The sequence below is a fragment of the Conger conger genome, chromosome 13 (assembly GCF_963514075.1).
Source record: "Conger conger chromosome 13, fConCon1.1, whole genome shotgun sequence".
Taxonomy (NCBI): domain Eukaryota; kingdom Metazoa; phylum Chordata; class Actinopteri; order Anguilliformes; family Congridae; genus Conger; species Conger conger.
The window spans coordinates 30,275,046-30,299,018 of record NC_083772.1 but is presented as its reverse complement, the minus strand read 5'-3'; the positions used below and the strand labels follow the sequence as shown (position 1 = coordinate 30,299,018).

At 48.2% G+C, this 23,973-nt stretch overlaps 1 protein-coding gene across 1 annotated transcript in view; it reads right to left on the bottom strand.

Moving 5' to 3' along the window:
* Positions 1 to 50: 50 nt before the first annotated feature.
* Positions 51 to 23,973, bottom strand: part of zgc:153039 (uncharacterized protein LOC767698 homolog) — a 43,819-nt gene continuing 19,896 nt past the window's right edge. The window contains exons 7-13 of the mRNA XM_061217226.1: positions 19,722 to 19,879; positions 18,204 to 18,286; positions 13,660 to 13,784; positions 6,926 to 7,118; positions 2,471 to 2,645; positions 1,533 to 1,679; positions 51 to 1,441 (exon numbers count right to left, since the gene is read on the bottom strand). Coding sequence (XP_061073210.1) covers positions 531 to 1,441; positions 1,533 to 1,679; positions 2,471 to 2,645; positions 6,926 to 7,118; positions 13,660 to 13,784; positions 18,204 to 18,286; positions 19,722 to 19,879 — 1,792 coding nt within the window. The 3' untranslated portion in view covers positions 51 to 530. The remainder of the gene's footprint in view (positions 1,442 to 1,532; positions 1,680 to 2,470; positions 2,646 to 6,925; positions 7,119 to 13,659; positions 13,785 to 18,203; positions 18,287 to 19,721; positions 19,880 to 23,973) is intronic.

The window sequence follows — 23,973 nt, the reverse complement described above, 5'->3', positions numbered from 1 at the left end:
AACAGTTCTAAGATATGCCTTTCCACATTGCAAAAATATAACAGCTCCGCTATGCTTAAAAAAGATTGTTTATTCAATTATTATTTGTTTTAAGATATAAACACAGTTTTGGAAATGTTACAGTGCTGTGATATTTTAAAAGACATTTCTGGTGCTGTTTTGTGTGTACTGCATTCCAAGTACAAACAGAGATCAGAGCAGCAGGACGCCCACAGACGCTCCTATCCAAGCGTGTCTTGCACAGAAGTGTAGTGTACACGCGTGAACTCCTCAGCACCACCATAATATCCACTCTCCCTGCTGGAAGAAAATACTGTCACTTTGGCTTTTTTTTGGGGGGGATAATTTCATAAAAACTGCATGAGAAAACAGATCAGTAAAATTACAATAAAATATAAAGAGGTGCGCATCTGTCCTTTAGACACGGAGCAGAGCGAGTCTTCCGCCCCTCTACCTCCAGAGACGGCCATTTTGTCCCTCTTCGCACCTCTCCGGCCGCTAAAGCCGGACGGGTCAGAGGTCAGTGCAGGTTAAAGGTCGGTCGTGAGGACGGGCGTGACCCCGTGTATGAGCAGCGTGGGCCCCAGGTCTCGGGTCAGCAGGTCCAGCTGGCGCAGGTAGGCGGGGTATCGGCGGGTGTCGGCCGGGGGGCGGGGCAGGTACAGGAAGCGCACGGCGGGCGGGGGGCAGGACTGCTCCCGCAGCAGCCTGTTAACGGCCTGCACGTAGTCGTCCGACAGGCGCGTGGAGTTGCTGGGGAAGCTGTTGACGTAGTCGTCCTCCTCCTCCGCCGCCTTCAGGTCTTCCACGTTCAGCCGGTCGTCGGCCTTGCCGCCCTCGCCCTGCCTCTGCCAGTGCAGCGTGGCCACCTGGTCCCAGGGCACGGTGCGGATCTCCGCCTGGATCCTCAGCTCCTTCAGCAGCTGCCGCAGCTTCTCCTCGGAGCCCCGCAGGCTGCGGCCCGTCTCCACGCACAGGAAGAGGCGGAGCCTCGCCCGCCGCCACGCCCGCACCATGTTGAGCACGCAGGCCAGCTGCAGCAGGAAGAGGCTGCAGGTGTCCACGTAGCTGCTGCTGTCGGGCCGCAGGAGGTTCAGCGGCCACACGTCCACGAACGGCCCCGCCCCGCCCCGCTGCCCCAGCACCTCCGCCCGGTCGAAGCCTGAGAAGTAGCGCGCCAGCGCCACGTTCTTCAGCATCTTCACCGCGTCCGCGATCACCGCCACGTACTCCTGAGGGCCCAGGGCCTTGGCCCCGCTGGCGCCCGTCCGCTCCCCGCCCCGCAGCGAGGGGAAGGCGAAGGAGAGCGTGGCCTCGGGGTCCTGCAGGGAGCCCGGGGCGTCCGCGGGGTCGCCCGGCGCCTCGGACGGGTCCTGGAGCCCGTCCTCGGGGGAGCAGTCGTCATAGAAACCCAGGACCAGGGTGTTGGGTCGCATCCCACCTGGAGAGGAGAGCGAGAGGCTCAGTGAAGGAGCGGGGGGATCAGAGGGAGTGGAGGACAGGAGATGACGGGAGCGAGGGATGGCACTGACCGAGTCCGGAGATGAAGAGCAGGTGCTGGACTCCGTGGCGGATGGAGCTGGCCAGTGTGAGGTTGACGAAGGCCTTGATGTTGAGGTGGTCGACCAGCGACAGCCACGAGTCGTACCGTGACTGCAGAGGGTCTGAGGGCAGCAGGTCTGTGGTGGAGCAGGAGACGCGTCACAGACAGGTCACATGATGCGCTCGGTCCTTATAGGATAACCTACCGCTCTCATTAATCACCCCTCACCTCACTCTCCCAGATCCAAATCCTGCACTCTCATACCCAGGACTACGAACCCTGCACTCTCTCTTACCCAGGACTACGAACCCTGCACTCTCTCTTACCCAGGACTACAAATCCTGCACTCTCTCTTACCCAGGACTACGAACCCTGCACTCTCTCTTACCCAGGACTACAAACCGTGCACTCTCTCTTACCCAGGACTATGAACCCTGCACTCTCTCTTACCCAGGACTACAAACCCTGAACTCTCTCTTACCCAGGACTACGAATCATGTGCTCTCTCTTACCCAGGACTACGAATCCTGTGCTCTCTCTTACCCAGGACTACGAATCCTGTGCTCTCTCTTACCCAGGACTACGAATCCTGTGCTCTCTCTTACCCAGGACTATGAACCCTGCACTCTCTCTTACCCAGGACTATGAACCCTGCACTCTCCTACCCAGGACTATTAGCCCTGCACTCACTTACCCAGGACTACAAACCCCACCCTATCATACCCAGGACTACAAACCCCACCGTCTCATACCCAGGATTACAAACCCCACCGTCTCATACCCAGGACTACAAACCCCATGCTCTCATACCCAGGACTACAAGCCCCACCTTCTCATACTGAGGACTACAAACCCCAACCTATGCCTAACCAGGACTACAAACCCCACCCTCCCTCACACAGGACTACAAACCCAAGCCTCTCGTACCCAGGTCTCCCAGCTCCACGTGGCCCAGCACGTACAGGCCGCTCTTCTTGATGTCGTTGATGAAGGTGATGAGGCTGGTGCTGCCGCGGGGGTTGGCCACCATCAGCAGAACCTGCGGCCTCCAGAACTTCACGTGGTCCTTCCTCACGTCCAGCATCAGCAGGTACTTACGCACCTGGGCACAGGAGAGAGGGGAGATAAACAGTTACGCTTTACTGCAGCACTTTCTTTAACCTCTTTTATCCCCAAACTTTCCTTTTTTTACCAGATTTTGCAATGACCATTTGTCTTCAGAAGCCAATCCCTTCACTGCGCTGCACATTTGGAGCACACAGATAAGAAAGTGCTCTCTCCAACTCATACTCAAATCAGATTTACACTTTTACGTAACTTTTTCAAAGATGTTTTAATTAAATGGACAATGCGTATAATGATTAAATGGTTTTCAAGTATTTACCGTTGATAAAACAATGAGGTATATTTGGGGAAACAGCCCTACTTTTACAAGGTAGAACATTTCGAGGAAGAATATTCAAAATATTTTGAGTCTATAAAAGGTCTTAACTCTCCTGCGGCCAATTACTTTTGGAAGTGGCGTTCACAAACCAGCGAGCGGTCCAATCAGTCACAGTAGCCTTATCAACAAACTGATTTTCCAAGACTTGATAGGATGTGACATCACGCTAGTGAGCTGGCAAGAAAAATGGATGCATTTTGCTCACCGTCAAGATTTTTTCCCCCCAAACTGGGCAACTTTCCTTGAATTTTCCAAGACACTGAGACATCTGAGCACTTTCCACAGCTTTTCCATGACTTTCCCAGAATGTAAATATTTTCCAAAAACTTTTTTGCAGGTTTTCAAATCCAGAGGGAATCTTTCTCTGTTCACCTGAGACATGGTGCAGACTCTGTCAGGAGAGAACACTTGCATGCAGCTGTGTTCAGACGGGAATGCCAACCTTAGTGAACGCTGATGTGGTCTGGATTCGCTATCAGACCGTGAGGCGTGTCACTACAATGGAAACCAGTCTTTCAGTCCAGAAAGAGCAATTTAAGCCTGCAGTACCCAAATTGTTCAATGACCTTTATCCACACAAAACCCACCGTGAAACCAGTCAGAGCTGAGAGAAATATACAAGAGGTTATCACACCTGGCCTTGAGACAGTGAGTCACCAACGTCTGCAGTACTGACAGAGACAAGCCAAAGGCACAGAGACACAAAAGCACAGATCTATACAGTGAGGCACACCCAAACTCGCATGTTATCTTTTTAAATTGGAAGATAGAGCATGGCACAGCTCACCAGGGGACACAGAGTAAGCAACGGTGTGAGGCACCAGTGTTGATTTTACTCTCCCTCTGTCCAGCAACAAGAGATTACAATGGTCTGATTGACAGGGGACAAGTAACAAATAAGACTCCCCCCGGTGCCATCCAGGCAGAAACAATCTTCCACAGAATTACAAATTACATCAAGAATAATATTATATCTGGAGCTCAGGAGGTGAGTGAAGACCAGGGCTTCAACGGAGGGAGGAGTGAGAGACAACGAGAGCATGTAAACATGTGCTGATGTGTAAATGTGTAATATACAGTGTGTATGCATGTACAGTCCCCTCCCAAAGTATTGGAACAGCAAGGCCAATTCCTTTGTTTTTGCAGTACACTGAATACATTTGGGGTTGAGATAAAAAGATGAACACGAGACAAGAATTCAGAATTTCAGCTTTTATTTCCTGGTATTTACACCTAGATGTGTGAAACTACTTTTTTTAGGTGCGCAAAACTATTGGAACAGAGAGTTTTTAAGTAAATGAAAGTAAATAACACTTAATACTTGGTATCATATCCCTTGCTTACAATAACTGCATCAAGCCTGCAAGCCACTGACATCACTAAACTGTTGCATTCTTCTTTTATGATTTTACTGTAGCCTCTTTCAGTTGTTGTTCGTTTCAGGGGGTTTTTCCCTTCAATCTCCTCTTCAGGAGGCAAAATGCATGCTCAATTGGGTTAAAGTCCGGTGATTGACTTGGCCAGTCTAAAATCATCAATAAAGCCCACTTCAGAAGCAGGCATGCAAGCGCAAGCCATTACACTTCCTCCACTGTGCTTCACAGATGAGCTTGTGTGTTTTGGATCATGAGCAGATCCCCTCTTTCTCCACACTTTGGCCTTTTCATCACTTTGGTAGAGGTTAATCATGTTCTCATCAGTCCATAAAACCTTGTCCTAGAACCTTTGTGGCTTATCTCTGTCCTTCTTTGCAAATAGTAATCTCGCCTTCTGATTCTTACTACTGACTGGTGGTATAGCCCCTATATTCCTATATAGAGGTATAAGTCTTCTTTGAACGGTTGATTGAGATACCTTCACCTCTGCCCGGTGGAGATTGTTTGTGATGTCACTGCCTGATGTTTTGGGGTTTTTCTTCACAGCTGTCACAATGTTTCTGTCATCAGCTGCTGCTGTTGTCCTTGGTCGACCTGTTTGATACCTGTTGCTCAGCACGCCAGCGGGTTCTTTCTTTTTCAGGACATTCCAAGTTGTTGTACAAACTATCCCTAATGCTTGTGCAATAGCTCTGATTGATTTCCCCTCTATTCTAAGCTCCAAAAGACAGCTCTCTGGTCTTTATGTTGTCATCTAGTCATCAGAATCATTGCATCCATTTTCTGCCTCAAAACTACAGAGTAATTAATCCATTCCAGAAACAAAATGTGAAATGTGAAGCACACTGCCACTGGCCTGTGCTTACAGAGTTAGTGCACGTGGGGATTAAAGTCACCGCATTATCTCAGCGGGGCCACAGTGTTTACGGCTCACAGGCAGGTCCTGCTGGAGGGGTCACTGAGCAGAGCGGTGGGGAGGGTCATGAGTCACGTCCACACACACCATAAATAGGCAAATGACTGCGCTTCGATAACGTCCATAAGATGGCGGGAGTAATAATATTCACAAAAGCCATAATAAAGATAATAACAACCATCATCATTATCATCACCGGCACCGACGCCATCATCATTATCACACAAAGACGGGGCACTTGTGTGTTCCTCCGCCACGCGGACAGGTCCTGGAGTCAACGTGCCTGTTTCTCAGCGTGGAGGGAGGGAGGGAGGGAGGGAAGAGGTGGGGGGGCCGGGGGTTGAGGACCCCCCTCCGCTCCCGGGAGTGGAGCTGAATGAGGGAGATTGTGAGGCTGCCCCCCCCCCTCCGCCCCGCTAACCCCAACACTCACACACTCAGATTATCTCCTCAGTGTGGGGGGAGACTCTGATTATCTCTCTATTGCAATAGGGACCTCTGCAGGGCTTATCTCTGCCCTGTTCTACCACACAGGACACACTCACACACAAACACTCACACACACACACAATCACAGACAAAGACAAACACAGATACACTCACACACAAACACACACACCCAATCACAGACAAACACAAACACAGACACATAAACACACAGACACAGACACACTCACACACAAACACCAACACAAACACAGACACAGACACAAACACAAACACAAACACAAACACATAGACACATACACACACACATACAGACACAGACTCAAACAAACACAGACACACTCACACTTTCACAAATACACATATTTCACAGACACATAAACAAGCCCTGCCCACACACCTTTACTTACAAATCACACAAATGTTTGCTACACTTAGCCACATATATACACGCATATTTATACTTCAAACACACTCATACTGTTCACACTGAGTACTCTGTATCTGTATGTGAGTGTAGCACACACCATCTCATTCACTCACAGACACTCAAAAGAGGAGCACAACCATTACTGAAATAACATTATAATGGTCCAGAAGGTTATGTAAAAGAAAAAAGAAAACCCTGGCTAACTCAGAAAAGTACAGTATACCACCCCCCTCAACTCTCTCCTGTCCTTGTGGTCCCTCTCCTGGGTCTCTCTCTGCGGGAGAGGGGGCTCAATAAGTTAAGTGGCTGTAATAACGCTCTCCGAGCAGGCTGGCATTTGACTGGCTGCCGCTGTGCTGGGCGCCTGGCACCTTGCCCCCTGGCAACAGTCCCCTTGGCAACAATATTCCTTGGCAACCCTTACCCCACTTGCAGTGGTGGCGAACGGCAGACTCCTGAAAGAGGACGCCTGTTTGCATACACACTCGCTCAGAGGTTCTTATAATGCACACAGAAGTGTACTCACATACAGATACACACAGAGAGGCTGTGCTAAGGTGTGTGTACCTGGTGGAAGATGAGGGCCTGACACACACACACACACACACACACACACACTGTACCTGGTGGAAGATGAGGATCTGACACACACACACACACACACACACACACTGTACCTGGTGAAAGATGAGGATCTGACACACACACACACACACACACTGTACCTGGTGGAAGATGAGGGCCTGACACACACACACACACACTGTACCTGGTGGAAGATGAGGGCCTGGCTGATGTAGCCCCAGCTGCTGGTGGGGGACAGGTAGTGGATGAGCAGCAGGAGCAGCAGCATGAAGGCGATGCTGGCCGAGGCGTAGATGGCGTTGATCAGGAACATCATCACCGCGCATCCCAGAATCCCCAGCACACAGGTGTGCCAGGTGAAGTACCGGAATGTTGGCCTGGTGTGGGGGGGGAAAGGACAGAGTCATACTGAACACTCTCTCTCTCTCCCCTCCTTACTGAGGTCTGCAATGAGCCCATACTGAACACTCTCTATCTCTCTCTCATCCTTACTGAGGTCTGCAATGACCCCATACTGAACACTCTCTATCTCTCTCTCATCCTTACTGAGGTCTGCAATGACCCCATACTGAACACTCTCTATCTCTCTCTCATCCTTACTGAGGTCTGCAATGACCCCATACTGAACACTCTCTCTCTCTCTCTCTCTCTCTCTCTCTCTCTCGCCTCCTTACTTTACTGAGGTCTGTGAAGAATCCCCCTACTGTGGGGATGACATCACTACCATGGCAAACTGCATAAGAAAGGTGTGACAGCTTTACACACAACCCCCAACAAACACACATTATGAAGTAAGACAGTCAGCTGGCAGAGTAAGTAAAACACTGACTCCACAACCCTGAAAGTTGAAAATGCCCCCCAATTAAAGCCAGGAAATGACATCATCTACAGACAGATAGAGTGGGGGGTCTCAGAGAACATATCTTTCTCCCATCAGGGGAAAATGAAGAACAGAGAGAGTGTGAGACAGAGAGCGCAAGAGAGAGTGAAAGAGAGGGAGAAAAAGAGGGTGAGTCAGAGAGAGACAGATTAGATTAGAGCGCGCGTCAAATGTGTGGGTGCAAAACCCGAGTGAAACAACAAACAAGAGCTCCGCTTCATATCCATATTTGTGCAAACAGGAGCAGGGGGGGCGGGTTGGGGTAATTACAGGCTAAAGAGGGAAAAGCGCACAGATAATGAAGTGCTGAGGAGCTTGGCCAGACGACACGGGCCAAGGCTGGGCTCCTCTCCACTGGCCTCCGAGACCGGGTCATCAATCAGCAGCCGACCCCAATCTCCGCCAATAACGCCGCTTAATAACAAACATCCATTAAGCCTGTTCCTGGCTATTGTAATTACCATTTAAATGAGTCGTCTCCATCACGGGTTTACCCAGCTGGGAAAATTGCGCGCTGAAGAAAAACAAAAAGAAGCCTTCACGTGACGCCCGAGGGAACAGAAACAACGAGGTGTGAACCCCCCCCACACACCCCCCTCCGGCTCATTTAGAGCACACAGCCCCCCAACGCACACACACGCGTACACACGCGTACACACGCACGCACACCCTCCTACCCCGGCCTACCACCGTTTAACAAACCTTTCTCCTCGCTAAAAAAAAAAAGTCCTTCCTTTCTCCATTTACCTTTCATGTTACAGTCATTTGTCTCGGCCCACCTATCCCAGCCTCCCCCTCCTCCTCCCTGGCTCCCTTCCTCTTGTTGTGGTTGTGTGCAATTATGTTAAAAGCTTGCTCGGCTCCCCAACTACCCCCCCTCTCTCTCACTCTGTCGCGCTCGCTCCCCCTTTCTTTCCCTCTCTCCCTCTTTGTCTCTCCGGTCCCTCTCGTTAGTGACAGTGCATCTCTGGCACGTTCCCCGACCGCACTGATGTCACCCTGCAGACATCAGCAGAAAACTTTCTGTGGAGTGCCACGTCGGTGGTGAAATGATATCACAGACCGCGCCTGGCCTGGCTAACATTTGCTTACATCGACCCCCCGCCTCCAAATTACAACCCACATCCACCAACAAACCTCCAGCCTATATCGACCACCAACCGAAAATCCACAATGACCTTCACCCAACACTGACATTGGAGAAAACCCCCTCCACCGCAGCATTGATCTGCATTAGGCTTTTCTGTAGGGCCTGTGATCCAGGTCCAGGTGAACATCTGTTTTTGTAGCTCTGATTTTACACTCTTCACCCACCACAGGGCAGCTCTGCCTGCAGAGTCTCTCCATCTTTCAGCTCCCATTTTCCCTGCCCCATCCTGGGGGAAGATATCACCCCCCCCCCCCCTCCCCCAAATCACTGGGCAAACCGAGTTCCCCCCTGAGCCATTTCAGCTGCTGAAGGATCTGAGCTGAAATTACAGATCAGCCGATACAGCCGACAACTGGAAAGAGACTTACAGCTGTCAGTTACACGCACACGCACACACACACGCACACACACACACACACACACATACACAAGCTTACAGTTCAGCGTCCCCACAGATTACAAAACGGCGAGCAGAGAACTGAGCGACACACTCCGCACTGTTCAGCTGCATATTGATGCCGTTAGCTTGCTAGCTAGCGACCTAATGCTCAAATATTACACTAATAATTCTCTCAAATGAGCACAGGCCACGGAACCCATTCAGACTAACTTATTGTTCGGGAACAACGCTCGAATGGCAATTGTGCGATTTCTTTCCTGTCAACAAGAATTAAACAGAATTTGCGAGTGGCAGAAAAAAATGTAAGTATATGGCAATTTAGGATATGCATAACCTTCTTCAAAGTTTCTCATTTTGGCCGTTTTTCAAACCACCTCTTGACAAACTCAAACATAGGATGAATGAAGCTCAGCTCACCACAACACAGTTCAGTGTACCCAGCGTAGCCCCTCTGTTGTTGCTTATGTTAATTGCGGTAGTAATCAAACCAAATATAGCTCAATTCATTGAAGTAATAAAACATAGCGTTTTCTCTTTTATTGTCATGCTCGGCCAAACCGGTTTCCAATTAGGGAATACAATACAATTCCCATCCAAATTTTCACCAGCCTCTCATGGACAACAAACTATGGGGAAACTGTTGCGGCTTCACTCTTTCAATGTTACGTTTAAAAAACGTGATCATCCTACAGAAGAGCTCAGCTGGCAGAAGCCAAATACCTGCATGTGTAGATGAAAATAATGACAAGTTACTCAAGACATGAATACCAATGTGCATGGACTTTCAGCATTGAACAGGACTGTTCTCCCCACCTATGTCATTAGGAGCAATCTGGCAGAATCACAGCGTTATCTTATAAAGGAAAGCACGACACATAACATACCCCAAGAGCTGGCCTGCAGATAGTAAAAGTGTTATGCTTTAGGTGGATTCTTCCTCTAACATCTCACTCAAAAGGAGTCATTAGGGCGTGCAAGGAAAGGCATATCCATGGAAATTCACTACAATCGTAATTTTAAATGATCGTTTTAAGACACACTCTACATAGGCTGGTGTTTACACAGGCATGATGTCCATAATCTGACTTAATTAGGCTGGCAGGTGTGGGGACTTAGCAGACTGATGTGCGGATTCTGAGGGCTCTTTTAAGCGTGGATCACACTGTCCACGCAGCCTTTCCAGATGTCCATGGTTTTACCATCAGTCTACCACAGAAACATCTGTGGCTTTCTCTTCTGCACTCACAGAAATAATGTCTGTGGTTTGACCACACGATCTGATTCAGCGCACAGATCTGCTGCGGGGAGGGGCGTGTGGGAACAGCAGGGGGAACAAAGCGAAAAAACTCCAGAGGAAACGCACACAAAAACAAGTCTCATTTAGCACTCAAATGCACCCAAACATTTAAACATAACCCACACACACACACACACACACACACACAACTGCAAACCCTGCATTTAAACACACGTACACACACTAAACGCGCAGCTAAACCTCCCTCTAAAACACAGCTTCCCATTATTCAACAACACAAAAAAAGCGTCCGCACGAGCCAAATTTTAGGAAAAGGCAATATTTCTGCTAAATTAGTTATGCTAATTACAGTGCGTTTCTCTGAGGACACCACGGCTAAATGGCTTTTAATTCCTTTCGCCTCAAAAGACACGTGGGAGAAAACAACAACCGCAAGGCTGACAACAAACAGCGGCAAACTAATAGAATTAAAGGCAGAGGGAGGCGGCCGTGCGGGGAGGCAGCGGGTCCTTATCGGACCGGCGCACGGCCGGCAGCAGGGCCGCGCCTGTGGAGGAGCACAGTTCAGCTTCTGTCACAGAGCACACAGAGCCAGGGCCCTCTGTGAGCCTTCTGCAGGGCCAGGGCCCTCTGTGAGCCTTCTGCACCGCACCCCAATCCCTACTGCACACAGCACCAGGGCCCTCTGTGAGCCCTCTGCACCGCGCCCCGATCCCCCCTGCACACAGCACCAGGGCCCTCTGTGAGCCTTCTGCAGGGCCAGGGCCCACTGTGAGCCTTCTGCAGCTCACGCACCGCACCCCAATCCCCACCGCACACAGCACCAGGGCCCTCTGTGAGCCTTCTGCACCGCACCCCAATCCCTACTGCACACAGCACCAGGGCCCTCTGTGAGCCTTCTGCAGCTCACGCACCGCGCCCCAATCCCCACCGCAGACAGCACCAGGGCCCTCTGTGAGCCCTCTGCACCGCACCCCAATCCCTACTGCACACAGCACCAGGGCCCTCTGTGAGCCTTCTGCAGCTCACGCACCGCGCCCCAATCCCCACCGCAGACAGCACCAGGGCCCTCTGTGAGCCCTCTGCACCGCGCCCCGATCCCCCCTGCACACAGCACCAGGGCCCTCTGTGAGCCTTCTGCAGCTCACGCACCGCGCCCCAATCCCCACCGCAGACAGCACCAGGGCCCTCTGTGAGCCCTCTGCACCGCGCCCCGATCCCCCCTGCACACAGCACCAGGGCCCAGGGAGAGCACAGCGGCTCTGTGAGCCTTCTGCAGCTCACGCACCACGCCCCAATCCCCACCGCACACACATGCATGCGCACACGCACGCAAGCACACACAGGTACGCACATACGCGCGTACACACACACGCACGCAAGCACACACACACACACACACACGCACGTGTGCACACTCTCACACACAGGCACACACACACAAGCACACACAGGCACACACACACGCACTCACACACACGCATGCACGGACGCAAGCGCACACACACGCACGCACTCACACACATGTGCACGCACAGACGCAAGCACACACACGCACACACACATGCAAGCATAGTCTGTGTATCATTTTGTTAAACTGTAATCAAACGCTACGTTTTTAACACTTTATAACATTATAAAAAGTGTGACCGGTAAATGCGTTATATGACCAAGGACAGTTATGTTTCACAGATACATATAACCACGTATATATATTACCGTGTAACACATTTGTAACACATATATAAAGACACCAGTTAGGAGGAATTTCTCCACCAGGTCAATAGGCAAGCACTGAATTGCAGCAATTTTTTTTCCATAAAGTACAAACTGTAGTTGCAAAAATATTTACGCTTTATGGAATGTAGAGTGCTCATGAAATGACATGTTCCCAAAAACAGCACAGCGAGTAATGGACAAAACAGATGGAGTAAATGGTACTGTAAATCCACAAAATGTCCAGTACCGCTTCCTACTAATTTCCTTTCTGAAGTCCTTGTGCACAGGTGCGTCTTCTCAGCTGGGAAATGTGGTTTGTTCATTCAAATTTCATTACCGTTTTCCCGTGATTTCAAACAGCACTTTTTTTTTCCAGCCCGCAATGTGGTGATTAGAATTTGCATTTTATATGAAGTTCCAGTTTGGAAAATTTGAGTGCGACTTGATTGTGTTTGTGTGTGAAAGACTGTAATTGATTGTCGGGCTGCATCCGTTTTTTACATTTCAGCCTAGCGCCAAGAAAGGTAACCTTCACGTCGCGCACGTAACCGTAAGTACTGGCATGTCACTCGGAATTTATTTATACACGGCGAAGTTATCTTTTAAATATTTATAATATTTAAGTCCACTAAAACATAAATACTGAAGGTAATGTTTGCGTTTCTAGCAGCCCTATCAGTCTTATTCTAAGACTGAGGTTTTAAAACCTGCAGCAAATACAATCTGCACAAACCTCTCCTCACTGCTCCACCTTCTTCCACCTCTCCCCTTCCCTACACCATATCTGGCCGATGTCAAAGGGTGGCCAGCCCTGCAGTAAACGGCACTCAGCACAAGCCCAAACTTGGCCCAACATTTGCCAAACAGTCATAAGTCTGCCCCTCTGACTATGTCACACTGATTATGCTCAGGTAGACTGTAGTGAAATGGAGCATGATAGTCACTCTCAGGGGAGTACATGAGTATAATTCACACACTTTAGCTGCAGTCCTTTGGGTGTGCATTTTTACTTTGGTTCTTGGTTAGCACAGCTCGCACTAGCGCTTTAGCGATGATGACTTCAGTTTTATCGTTACTCGTTGGTATGGGTGTGCGGTTAGCCGAAAGCACTTATGTTTCTGCTGATGTCTCTGCATTGCAGGTTGCTGTGGATAAGAGCGCCAGCTAATTGAATGTAATATAATTAATGTAATGTGCAAGATGCAGGTTGTAGAACTCCAGATGCAACTTGTGATTCAAATTGGTGATAAAAACAAAACAAAAAAAGAGAGAAAAATCTTTTTTTTTTTTAAATAACAGAAGAGGGGAGGGAGAGAGGAAATATGCAGGGCCAGAGGAAATGACATTAACAGCAGTGATAATGCGCATGCGCGGAGAGAGAAGGTCTTGATCAGGTAGATACTCAGCGACAGAGAGATAGTCAGGGCATTTACACAGTGGCTGAAAGCTGGTCACTAGCAGAGAGCGTGGGTGTGGAGAGGACATCCAGGCAGACTGGAGGTCAGCGGTACCTGAAGTTGGGAGCAGAGGCCCACTCCAGGGCCAGGCAGGCCAGGTCCACTGCCGCATACACCAGCAGGAAGAAGATGGTGACAATGCTGGCAATGTTGTTCAACTTCCCAGAGAACAGCACCAACTGGGGGGAAAGAGAGCGAGAGTGACAGGGGGAGGAAGAAGAAAGGGTGAGAGGGAGAGAGGCAGAACGAGTAAATGATAAAAGCCTCTTTTATCTGCCCATTTTCCCAGGGGTCATGCAAGTCACAGAACCTTTGAAATTAAGAAATGGCCATGAAATCCCACACATACTGAACGGCAGCGGAAAAATGAACATTTCCTAAAAGCGGAAATATGAATGGTGCAATTACAGTTTCATTTCACACGGGCTACAAAAAAAGATAAACAACCTCGCATTGCCCGCTGCTGCACCTTATCATCTGAAACTCCACGTCCGAGCCAATAGGGGTTCTGTAATTGTTCTGGTCCACCAGGACAACTCTCTTTTGATTCAAGAGAAATACTGGCAACCAAGGCCAAGCGGCAGAAAGTTGGCCTTCGTTGTTCAAAGAGAAGGACTTTCCGCTGAATACCCAAATGGAATACTTCATGAAAGTGACCGATTCATGTTTTCATACAGCAGATGATGGACGCCAGGGAAAGATTTTTAAAAAAGTTACAGCAAACATCTCGAATGCGGTTTGCATAAACACATTTCGGCCGGCCCAAATGGAGTCAGACGTTCACCTCGTATCACTAGATGTGCTGGAGGCTTTCTCTGCGTTCGGAGATAATCTGGCCAGAGCCGCTTCCAAGTGTTTATCAAGAGCTTGGACAACCACCCGTTCTTCCTGAAGACGGGCCAGAGATGGACATACGAGATTGTTGAATTTTACTGAACCACACGCTGTTTACAGAGCAGAGGACGGCCACAACAGCGAGTAAATACGATTTCTAGTGTAACAAATAACACTGTCAGTGATAGAATTAACATAACCGTTTTGAATTTACAAGCATTTTTCCGGTAATAAGTGTGTATATTTCCATGATTTCCTGCCACTTGCCCATATCCTGCTTATGACATAATTACACTTAATACCCAGTTGACAGTGAGTACACTTCACACCCGATGAAAACATTAGGGCAGAAACGGGGTACGGCAGGAGAGCGGCTCTCGGTAATCAGTTCCCTCCTGAGGCAGACGCTGTTAAGGCTCAGCAGTGCAGAGATGTTTCCCTCTGACCTGCGCTGAATCTGGGGCAGCCGGGGTGTTGCGTGGAGTGACGCGTAAATGGCCGCGGCTCCCGATTCCCCTGCTACTAGAGCGCACCGGGACACGCGGTAATTATAGGAAACCAGGGCTGGCCAGCATTTGCATATGCGGCTCAGAGTATGCTGGGGTATTATTTCCATCTCTACTGCTGAAGCAGTGCGTATACATGCTCTGCTTATTCTTCTGGTGCCTCATTTCAGCTGTTTCCATTCCAAACTGTTCAACGGTTTTGTACACACACACACACACACACACACAGCCAAGTAAAATTCAATATAACTGAATTTGAATAACATTCCATTTCCTTTCTTTTAAATCCAAGTTAAACAGTGCTTTGGTATACTCAACTCAATTTGAAAAAGGCCAACAGTGGGACTGAGAGAAGAAAGCGACACGATTAAAGAAAACAATTAAATGATTGGCTGCCTGTGAGTCTGGAGCTAAGATGCAAGTGACAATATTATCGTCTCTCAGCAGGGGGAGGCACAAGTTACCTTTCTGAGCTCCTGGCCCACAAGGGTGGCTTAAAACAGGCATGCTCGTGTGAACACCCTAATATGCAAGCAAACATACACGCACACACACACACACGCACACACGCATACGCATGCGCACACATTCATGCACACATACAGCCATACACACGTGCACACACACACACACGCATATGCACACACGCGCACACATGCATGCACGCACACACAGACGCATACGCACGCATGCACACACGGATATGCACGTGCACACATATGCACATACACACACATGCACTCACACACACATGCACACACAAACACATACACAAAGACACCCACACACATGCACACACACACACACTCACGCACGCATCGCACCTGCACACACACGCATGCACTACACAAGCACCTTGAAGATGAATCACAAAATTACATGAATGTAAACACAGTGGGGGAAAAAACACAAAGAACACACAGTACAAAGCACTCCCATTTACTCACACATGCCAAAGCTCATTTGTCCGCTGGCTACACTATGTGTCGGTAGAGAGATAATGACCTGGAGGAGTTCTTCTCTCTTTAATGGGATGATTCTTTGTTGTGCTCCTAATTGTGTCTGTAGCAACAGCTAGTAATGGAGCTAATCTTTGTTTTAGCAGAGTGGCAGGTGACAGAGCGTTCTTAATACAGTCAGTGTTATTGCAGAGAAATAAGTGATTGAGGTCTGTGTGTGTATGTGAGTGTATGTGCATGCGTACAGTGTGTGCTTGTGTGTGTGTATGTGCATGCGTACAGTGTGTGCGTGTGTGTGTGTATGTGTGTGTGTGCATGTGCATGATGTGCATGTGTGTGTATGTGCATGACATGCGTGTGTGTTTGTGCACACATGTCCTTGTGTCAGTGTTTGTGTGTGTGTGTGTGTGTCTGAGTGCGTGTGGATGAATGCGTGTATCTACATTTACAACCATCACTACCCTGGTCGCAGTCCTGAATAAAAAATTAAAAAAAGGTCTGAATGCTTTAGGCTGTCTCTCACCGTCTCAGTCTCACTCTCTCTCTCTCTGTTTCTCTCTCTCTCTCCCTCTCCCTCTCCGTCTCTCTCTCTCTCTCTCTCTCTCTCTCAGCAGTGAGATGGAATGGAACGCTGCCAGTTTCCCAGATTGGACTCTGAGACACAGACAGACCCAAACAGAATCACACCTGTCCGTCTCCCCGCCAGCTGCCAATCAGAGCCCCCCTAGGGTCGTTAGACACCCGACCTTTCTGCTTTCGGACCTGGACTCTAACAATGACTAATTACCGAAGAGTGGCTGCCTATTAATCAGCCTTGTCCCAGGGCAGTTTTAGTAGCATTGATCTACTCCTCACAGTGCCAGTGATGTGCTCTCAGTCAATACCAGGTCAGGCACTTCCACAAAGCTCCACCACCCCACATCTTTACAAAGCCTCCACTCGACGTTCGATTTTAGAGCAGTTCAGTTTCACAAAACAAACTCTTAGGAGCTTTAAAACATCCAGTATGGCATTCAGCAACATCCACATGAGGAGCTGCGACAATTTCGAGAATACCAGAGCTTTTTATTTACAGGACAATGGATTTCAGAGACAGAACATTAACACTGCTGGTACAATCAATAGGCTTTTACCAGTGGAGAGAGGCGAGTGTCATAAAGAGCCTGCCTTGTATATTAAACACTTCTCCCACGGGTCTGTGTTCAAGTGGTCGTTGGATACCTTTCCCTCCGTGCGTCTCACTCCGTCTCTCCTGTCGCTCCAGGAGAGCAACACCCATCAGTGCCCGTCAGTCTTTTAAACGGTTCGCCCCCCTCTCTCGCGGTGTTTGTTTTACAAGTCAGGCGATTAGCATCTCACTCGCGTCAGCCGTGAATCATTTTAATGAGGAGAAAGGCGCCGCAACGAGCGCTAATGCTAGCCGTCCAGTTAACGATTTCCTGTTAATTACGGCCCGGCATGGACTACCTCCCCCACGCTGCTCCCCCCCCCGTCCCATCCTCCACCCTCACCGAACGCGTGCTGAGAGAGCTGGGGTCTCCACTCCCCCACTATTAAACCGCAATCATAGTGTGAGAGGTAGGGGGCATTCTCCATGCCCTGAGCTACATAACTCACTCACGCTTGACCTCTCCTACTCCATGCAGCCACTCCCGACCGCCCTCACGGAGCCCTTACAAATGCGCAGACCTGCATAATGCGCGCATCCAGCGCTCTCCGTCAATGCGCCGAGTCTAAAAATATCACAGCTAATTAGCAATGACAAACTGCCTTCCCAACAGCTAAAACTAACAATTAATGTTAATTGTAACAATTTGAATTTTAGGCTATATTTAGAGAATAAGAAATTGTGATATAAAAAAACACGAGCGTGGCTACTTGTGGTTGATATGCTATAGAATGTCCTCGACTGTAACAAAACACAGTGCTATTATTACATCTGTAAAGTACTGCTGATTACCATTTGCCATTAAAGAGCTTCTTCACCAAAAATGTGGTGATCTAAAATTGATACCAAAAAAAGTTAAAAAGTTTGCTACAACGTTCCCTACAGTGTCTGCTGGGAACAACTTCCACGGGGTGTTTCACAACACTGCAAACAGAGTTGAGCGTACAGCTCAGTCAGGCCCGAAATAGAAAGACCCAAGAGCTACACCCGCTGCAGGAACAGAACATGGCTGACCGAGTGCAGGCCGGAGTCGGTTAATGGGTGAAAGCTGTTAGCGCACCTCTGCGGCTGCCACAGGCCACAGGGGCGCAGAAGCAGCCTGCCAGCGGCGGCACTCTCACCCTCCCTCACCTGCACGAGGAACCAGGAAATGAGTACGGAGGCCCAGGGATTCCCGCTGCGAGAGGTCCTCGTGGCCGGAGACAGGGCTTTGCCTGCAGGTGGAGACAGAAGCAGATAAGACTTCAGGCGGCCATCATTCCCAATGAGTCTAACTTATCGGCCTTCGCTAACGTTCACTTACTTAGCCGCCGCGGCGGTAAGGGAAGAAAAGAGCGGGAGAGGAAATCTGGAAGACAGGCAGAATGAGAAAAGAAGAAAAGATAAGGGGGAAAAGAAGGTGTACTGCAGGAAGGAAGAGCTGGCGGAGGAGAGATGACCCTTTGGCCACGCGAGATCGATGTGGGAGGCTGGCGCTGGCAGCAGTTTTGACCGGCTGGACCATCCATCACTCAGTAGGCACGGGGCACGGAGCGAAGGTCGGACAGAGGAAGCACAACACATCCGTCACCGCACCGAAACAGCACACTCTTCCCATAGAGCCCACGGCTTCAGGAGAGAATAGAGGTGTGCAGCACCACCCAGCACTTTCACTGCCATTCAGTAAATACACTACCTGAAGCTTTCAACAGTCATTCAGTAAATATGCCACACCTGAAGCTTTCAACAGCCATTCAGTAAATATGCCACACCTGAAGCTTTCAACAGTCATTCAGTAAATATGCCACACCTGAAGCTTTCAACAGTCATTCAGTAAATATACCACACCTGAAGCTTTCAACAGTCATTCAGTAAATATACCACACCTGAAGCTTTCAACAGTCATTCAGTAAATATACCACATCAGAAGTTTTCAACAGTCATTCAGTAAATTTACAAAACCTGAAGGTTTTCAACAGACATTCATTAAATTTACGAAACCTGGAAGCTTTCAACAGTCATTCAGTAAATATACCACACCTGAAGGTTTTCAACAGACATTCAGTAAATTTACGAAACCTGAAGGTTTTCAACAGACATTCAGTAAATTTACGAAACCTGGAAGTTTTCATCAGTCATTCAGTAAATATACCACACCAGAAGCTTTCAACAGTCATTCAGTAAATATACCACACCTGAAGCTTTCAACAGTCATTCAGTAAATATACCACACCTGAAGCTTTCAACAGTCATTCAGTAAATATACCACACCTGAAGCTTTCAACAGTCATTCAGTAAATATTCCACATCAGAAGTTTTCAACAGTCATTCGGTAAATTTACGAAACCTGGAGGTTTTCATCAGTCATTCAGTATATCAAACCTGGAAGTTTTCAACAGTCATTCAATAAATGTACCACACCTGGAAGTTTTCATGACCCATTTGACATGTAGGTTTAAAAAAATAATAATGAATTAAGTCAGAGTCCTGGACATCATTGCTTTCCATTACCAGTAGTGAACATTACATCAGCAATAGAATTAAGAAAATCAAATATTCAGTTAAGAACACTTTACACTTAGTTCAACAGAAGGCCTAGAGAAGGGATAGAGGAGAGGAGGAGAGGAGAAGGGGATAGAGGGATAGGGGCACCAGGCGCAGGGGCCTTACCGAACAGGTCGTCTCGGGCCAGGGCGTACAGGATGCGGGACGCCCCGATCAGGTTGCTCATGGCGGCGGAAAGGGTGGAGGAGTACACGCCGATGGTCACCAGGGGGCTCCACACGTTAATGTGCCCCAGGAAACTGTAGTCCCACTGCAACAGGGCACTGCGGAGAGACAAGCCAAATTAGGGCCTCTTGCCATCGCAAAGACAGGCCCATGTCCACCGAGGTGACACGCCGGAGTCAGACAAACTCTGATAGGATGACAGACTAGAATCAGGCTCTGATAGGATGACAGACTAGAATCAGGCTCTGATAGGATGACAGACTAGAATCAGGCTCTGATAGGATGACAGACTAGAATCAGGCTCTGATAGGACGACAGACTAGAATCAGACAGACTGATAGGACGACAGACTAGAGTCAGGCTCTGATAGGAAGAGAGACTAGAATCAGGCTCTGATAGGATGACAGACTAGAATCAGGCTCTGATAGGATGACAGACTAGAATCAGACAGACTCTGATAGGATGACAGACTGGAATCAGACAGACTCTGATAGGATGACAGACTAGAATCAGGCTCTGATAGGATGACAGACAAGAATCAGACAGACTCTGATAGGATGACAGACTGGAATCAGACTCTGATAGGATGACAGACTAGAATCAGACAGACTCTGATAGGTCGACAGACTAGAATCAGGCTCTGATAGGACGACAGACTAGGATCAGACAGACTCTGATAGGACGACAGACTGGAATCAGACTCTGATAGGACGACAGACTAGAATCGGGCTGTAATAGGATGACAGACTAGAATCAGGCTCTGATAGGATGACAGACTGGAATCAGACTCTGATAGGACAACAGACTAGAATCGGGCTGTAATAGGATGACAGACTAGAATCAGGCTCTGATAGGATGACAGACTGGAATCAGACTCTGATAGGAAAACAGACTAGAATCAGGCTGTAATAGGATGACAGACTAGAATCAGGCTGTAATAGGATGACAGACTAGAATCAGGCTCTGATAGGATGACAGACTGGAATCAGACTCTGATAGGATGAGAGACTAGAATCAGACTCTGATAGGACGACAGACTAGAATCAGGCTCTGATAGGACGACAGACTAGAATCGGACAGACTCTGATAGGACGACAGACTAGAATCAGGCTGTAATAGGATGACAGACTAGAATCAGGCTCTGATAGGATGACAGACTGGAATCAGACTCTGATAGGACAACAGACTAGAATCAGGCTCTGATAGGATGACAGACTGGAGTCAGACTCTGATAGGACAACAGACTAGAATCAGGCTCTGATAGGATGACAGACTGGAGTCAGACTCTGCTAGGACAACAGACTAGAATCAGGCTCTGATAGGATGACAGACTGGAGTCAGACTCTGATAGGACAACAGACTAGAATCAGGCTCTGATAGGATGACAGACTGGAGTCAGACTCTGAAAGGATGACAGACTAGAATCAGACTCTGATAGGATGACAGACTGGAGTCAGACTCTGAAAGGATGACAGACTAGAATCAGACTCTGATAGGATGACAGACTAGAATCAGACTCTGATAGGATGACAGACTGGAGTCAGACTCTGAAAGGATGACAGACTAGAATCAGACTCTGATAGGATGACAGACTAGAATCAGGCTCTGATAGGATGACAGACTGGAGTCAGACTCTGAAAGGATGACAGACGGGCGACAGGAACGAAGCCCACAGAAGCAGTAATGTGATTAGCCCCCCAGTGGAGCGGTGCTGTAATCAGGGCCCCTGGGGGGGTGCGGAGCGATGGAGAAACCCCCACCGTGGAGTCAGCTGCGCACAGCTGAAGAAGCCCTGCATACGAACAGGCATCCGTTTTCACATAACGCAGTACATGTTCAAAGACACGCCGCCTACAGGTCTACAGGCGAAGATGAGCCACCCAGGCTAAAGCTGGCACATACACAGAAATGTTATAAACGTACATTGACCTTGTCGAATAAAACTCGCCAACACTTTACAATAAGGTTACTGTACATGAATTGGCATTAACTAATGTCGTGAAGTCTGAGTCGATCTGTACAACTGTGTTCATGCATTTGTACATCATTCATCTTAAATACATTAGGTAGTGACAATCCATATTGGAATGAAAAAATAATTCATATAATTGGTTAACCATTAACAAATGTTTATTCTGTGGTTTGCTAATGTATAGATACAGGTAACAAATACATTACTTAGTAGTTAAAAACCATTAACTAATAATGAAAAGTTTGCTTAATTATTATATTTGTACCATTAATGCATGATGCATGCATGATGATTCACACATTAATGCCAATAAACCTTATTGTAACATGTGACTTTTTCTTTAACTGATTATGGAATAAGGCACCCTATAGAAAACCCATAGAAAGGCAGAGGAATCACAATGCATTTCAACGGTCATGTGTCTTGAAAAACGGTCATATGATCAAATACAACACTGGCGTCACATATGTCTGTTAAGGGATACGTAACATGCAGGTCTCATCCGTCTGTTAAGGGAGATGTAACACACAGGTCACATCAGTCTGTTAAGGGAGATGTAATGTGCAGGTCACATCTGTCTGTTAAGGGAGATGTAATGTGCAGGTCACATCCGTCTGTTAAGGGATATGTAATGTGCAGGTCTCATCTGTCTGTTAAGGGAGATGTTACGCACATGTTGCATCTGCCCATAAGGGGTTAAACCTGTCAACAAATATGTGGCTACAATTTCACATATCTGGTCATCAAACTACTACAATAATTTGAATTTTTACAGATTTTATTGTAAAGTGTGACCTAAAACTTAAATTAGAATTTATTCAAATATCTGCATCATGCTTATCTCGGCCATGCTCAGAATCAGATAATAATGGCAGAATATATCAGTCTCCATCCAACTCTTGTATTCTTCCATCTTTTATTTGTGCAATTTCAGATAGGATGACAACAAATCCTACACAGGCCCTTGACTGTGTCAGTACCATTGTAAGGTCTGAAGAGTCTGAAGATTCAACTCACCATAATTGCGGTGGCAGACCAATTAGACTTAATTGATGTCTAATTAGGGACACAAATTAGGATCCTAAAAATACATGCTAACATACACGGGACAAAGAGTATTATAAATCTAGGCTTCTAAATTGTTGTCATTTACTGACGCCCACTGGTTTTCCCAGATATGCACTCACCATCATGGTCACAGGGACAAATGTCTTTCTCTTGCTCACCCCTTCTCTTAACCTGCATCTCTCTCCTCTAATCTGAAACACTCACCCCGTCCCTCTCTCCTCTCCTCTCTTCTCCTACACATTCACACCATCACCAGTTCTCCAGCGCTGAACACATGTGGACTGTGTTCTCCAAGCCTCTGATCCCATGTATTGTGCAAATGTGTTTGCTTACATATGAGCGTGTTCGACAGAGTCTGTATAAGTATGAATGCTTGAGAGTGTGTGTCTGTGTGTGTATGTGGATGTGCATGTGTGTGTGTGTCTGTGCAAGAAGGTATGAATATGTACACAGTGTCTATGTGACTGCGCGTGTGTGTGAGTCTGTGTGCGTACGTGTGTGTGTGCGTGTGTGTGTCTGTGTGCGTGTGTGCGTATGTGTGCATGTGTGTGTGCGTGTGTGTGCATGTGTGTGTGTGTGAGTGTGTGTGTGTGTGTGTGTGTGTGTGCATGTGTGTGTGTGTGTGTGTGTGTGTGTGCGTGAGGCTCTGTTCTCAGAGCGCACACCGTCAGGTTCCATCTGCAGCTCTTTGGGAAGCAGTAATGGCTCTAAGGCTGACAGAGGACTGGACAGCAGTTGGTGACATCAGGAGGGAGTGTTGGACCCAGGGAATGAGGTCACCCTCTCAGAGAGAGTGAGGCTCCAGCTCTGCTCCAGCTCTGCTCCAGCTCTGCTCCGCCCCACCCAGACACAGCCCTTCCAGACACGTCGCTTTCTCCATGTAAGAGGCAATTTGCTTATTGATCGCAGCGTTGGGAATGGCAGGGACACACTGAGTGCATTAGCCTCAGAGATGGAGGAAGAAGGGGGGTGGGGGGGTGGAGAGTGCTCTGTTCACATTAAACATAGCAGGCTCCATTAATCAGTTATGAGCTCTGTCATTTTTTCTCTTTATTTGTCAGGATTGCGCCCCCCTCCGCCCCACTATTCGCTGATATCTCCGTCCAGTAAGCAAAGCAAATAAAGGAGTGCAGCTGTTCCTGCAGGGAAACA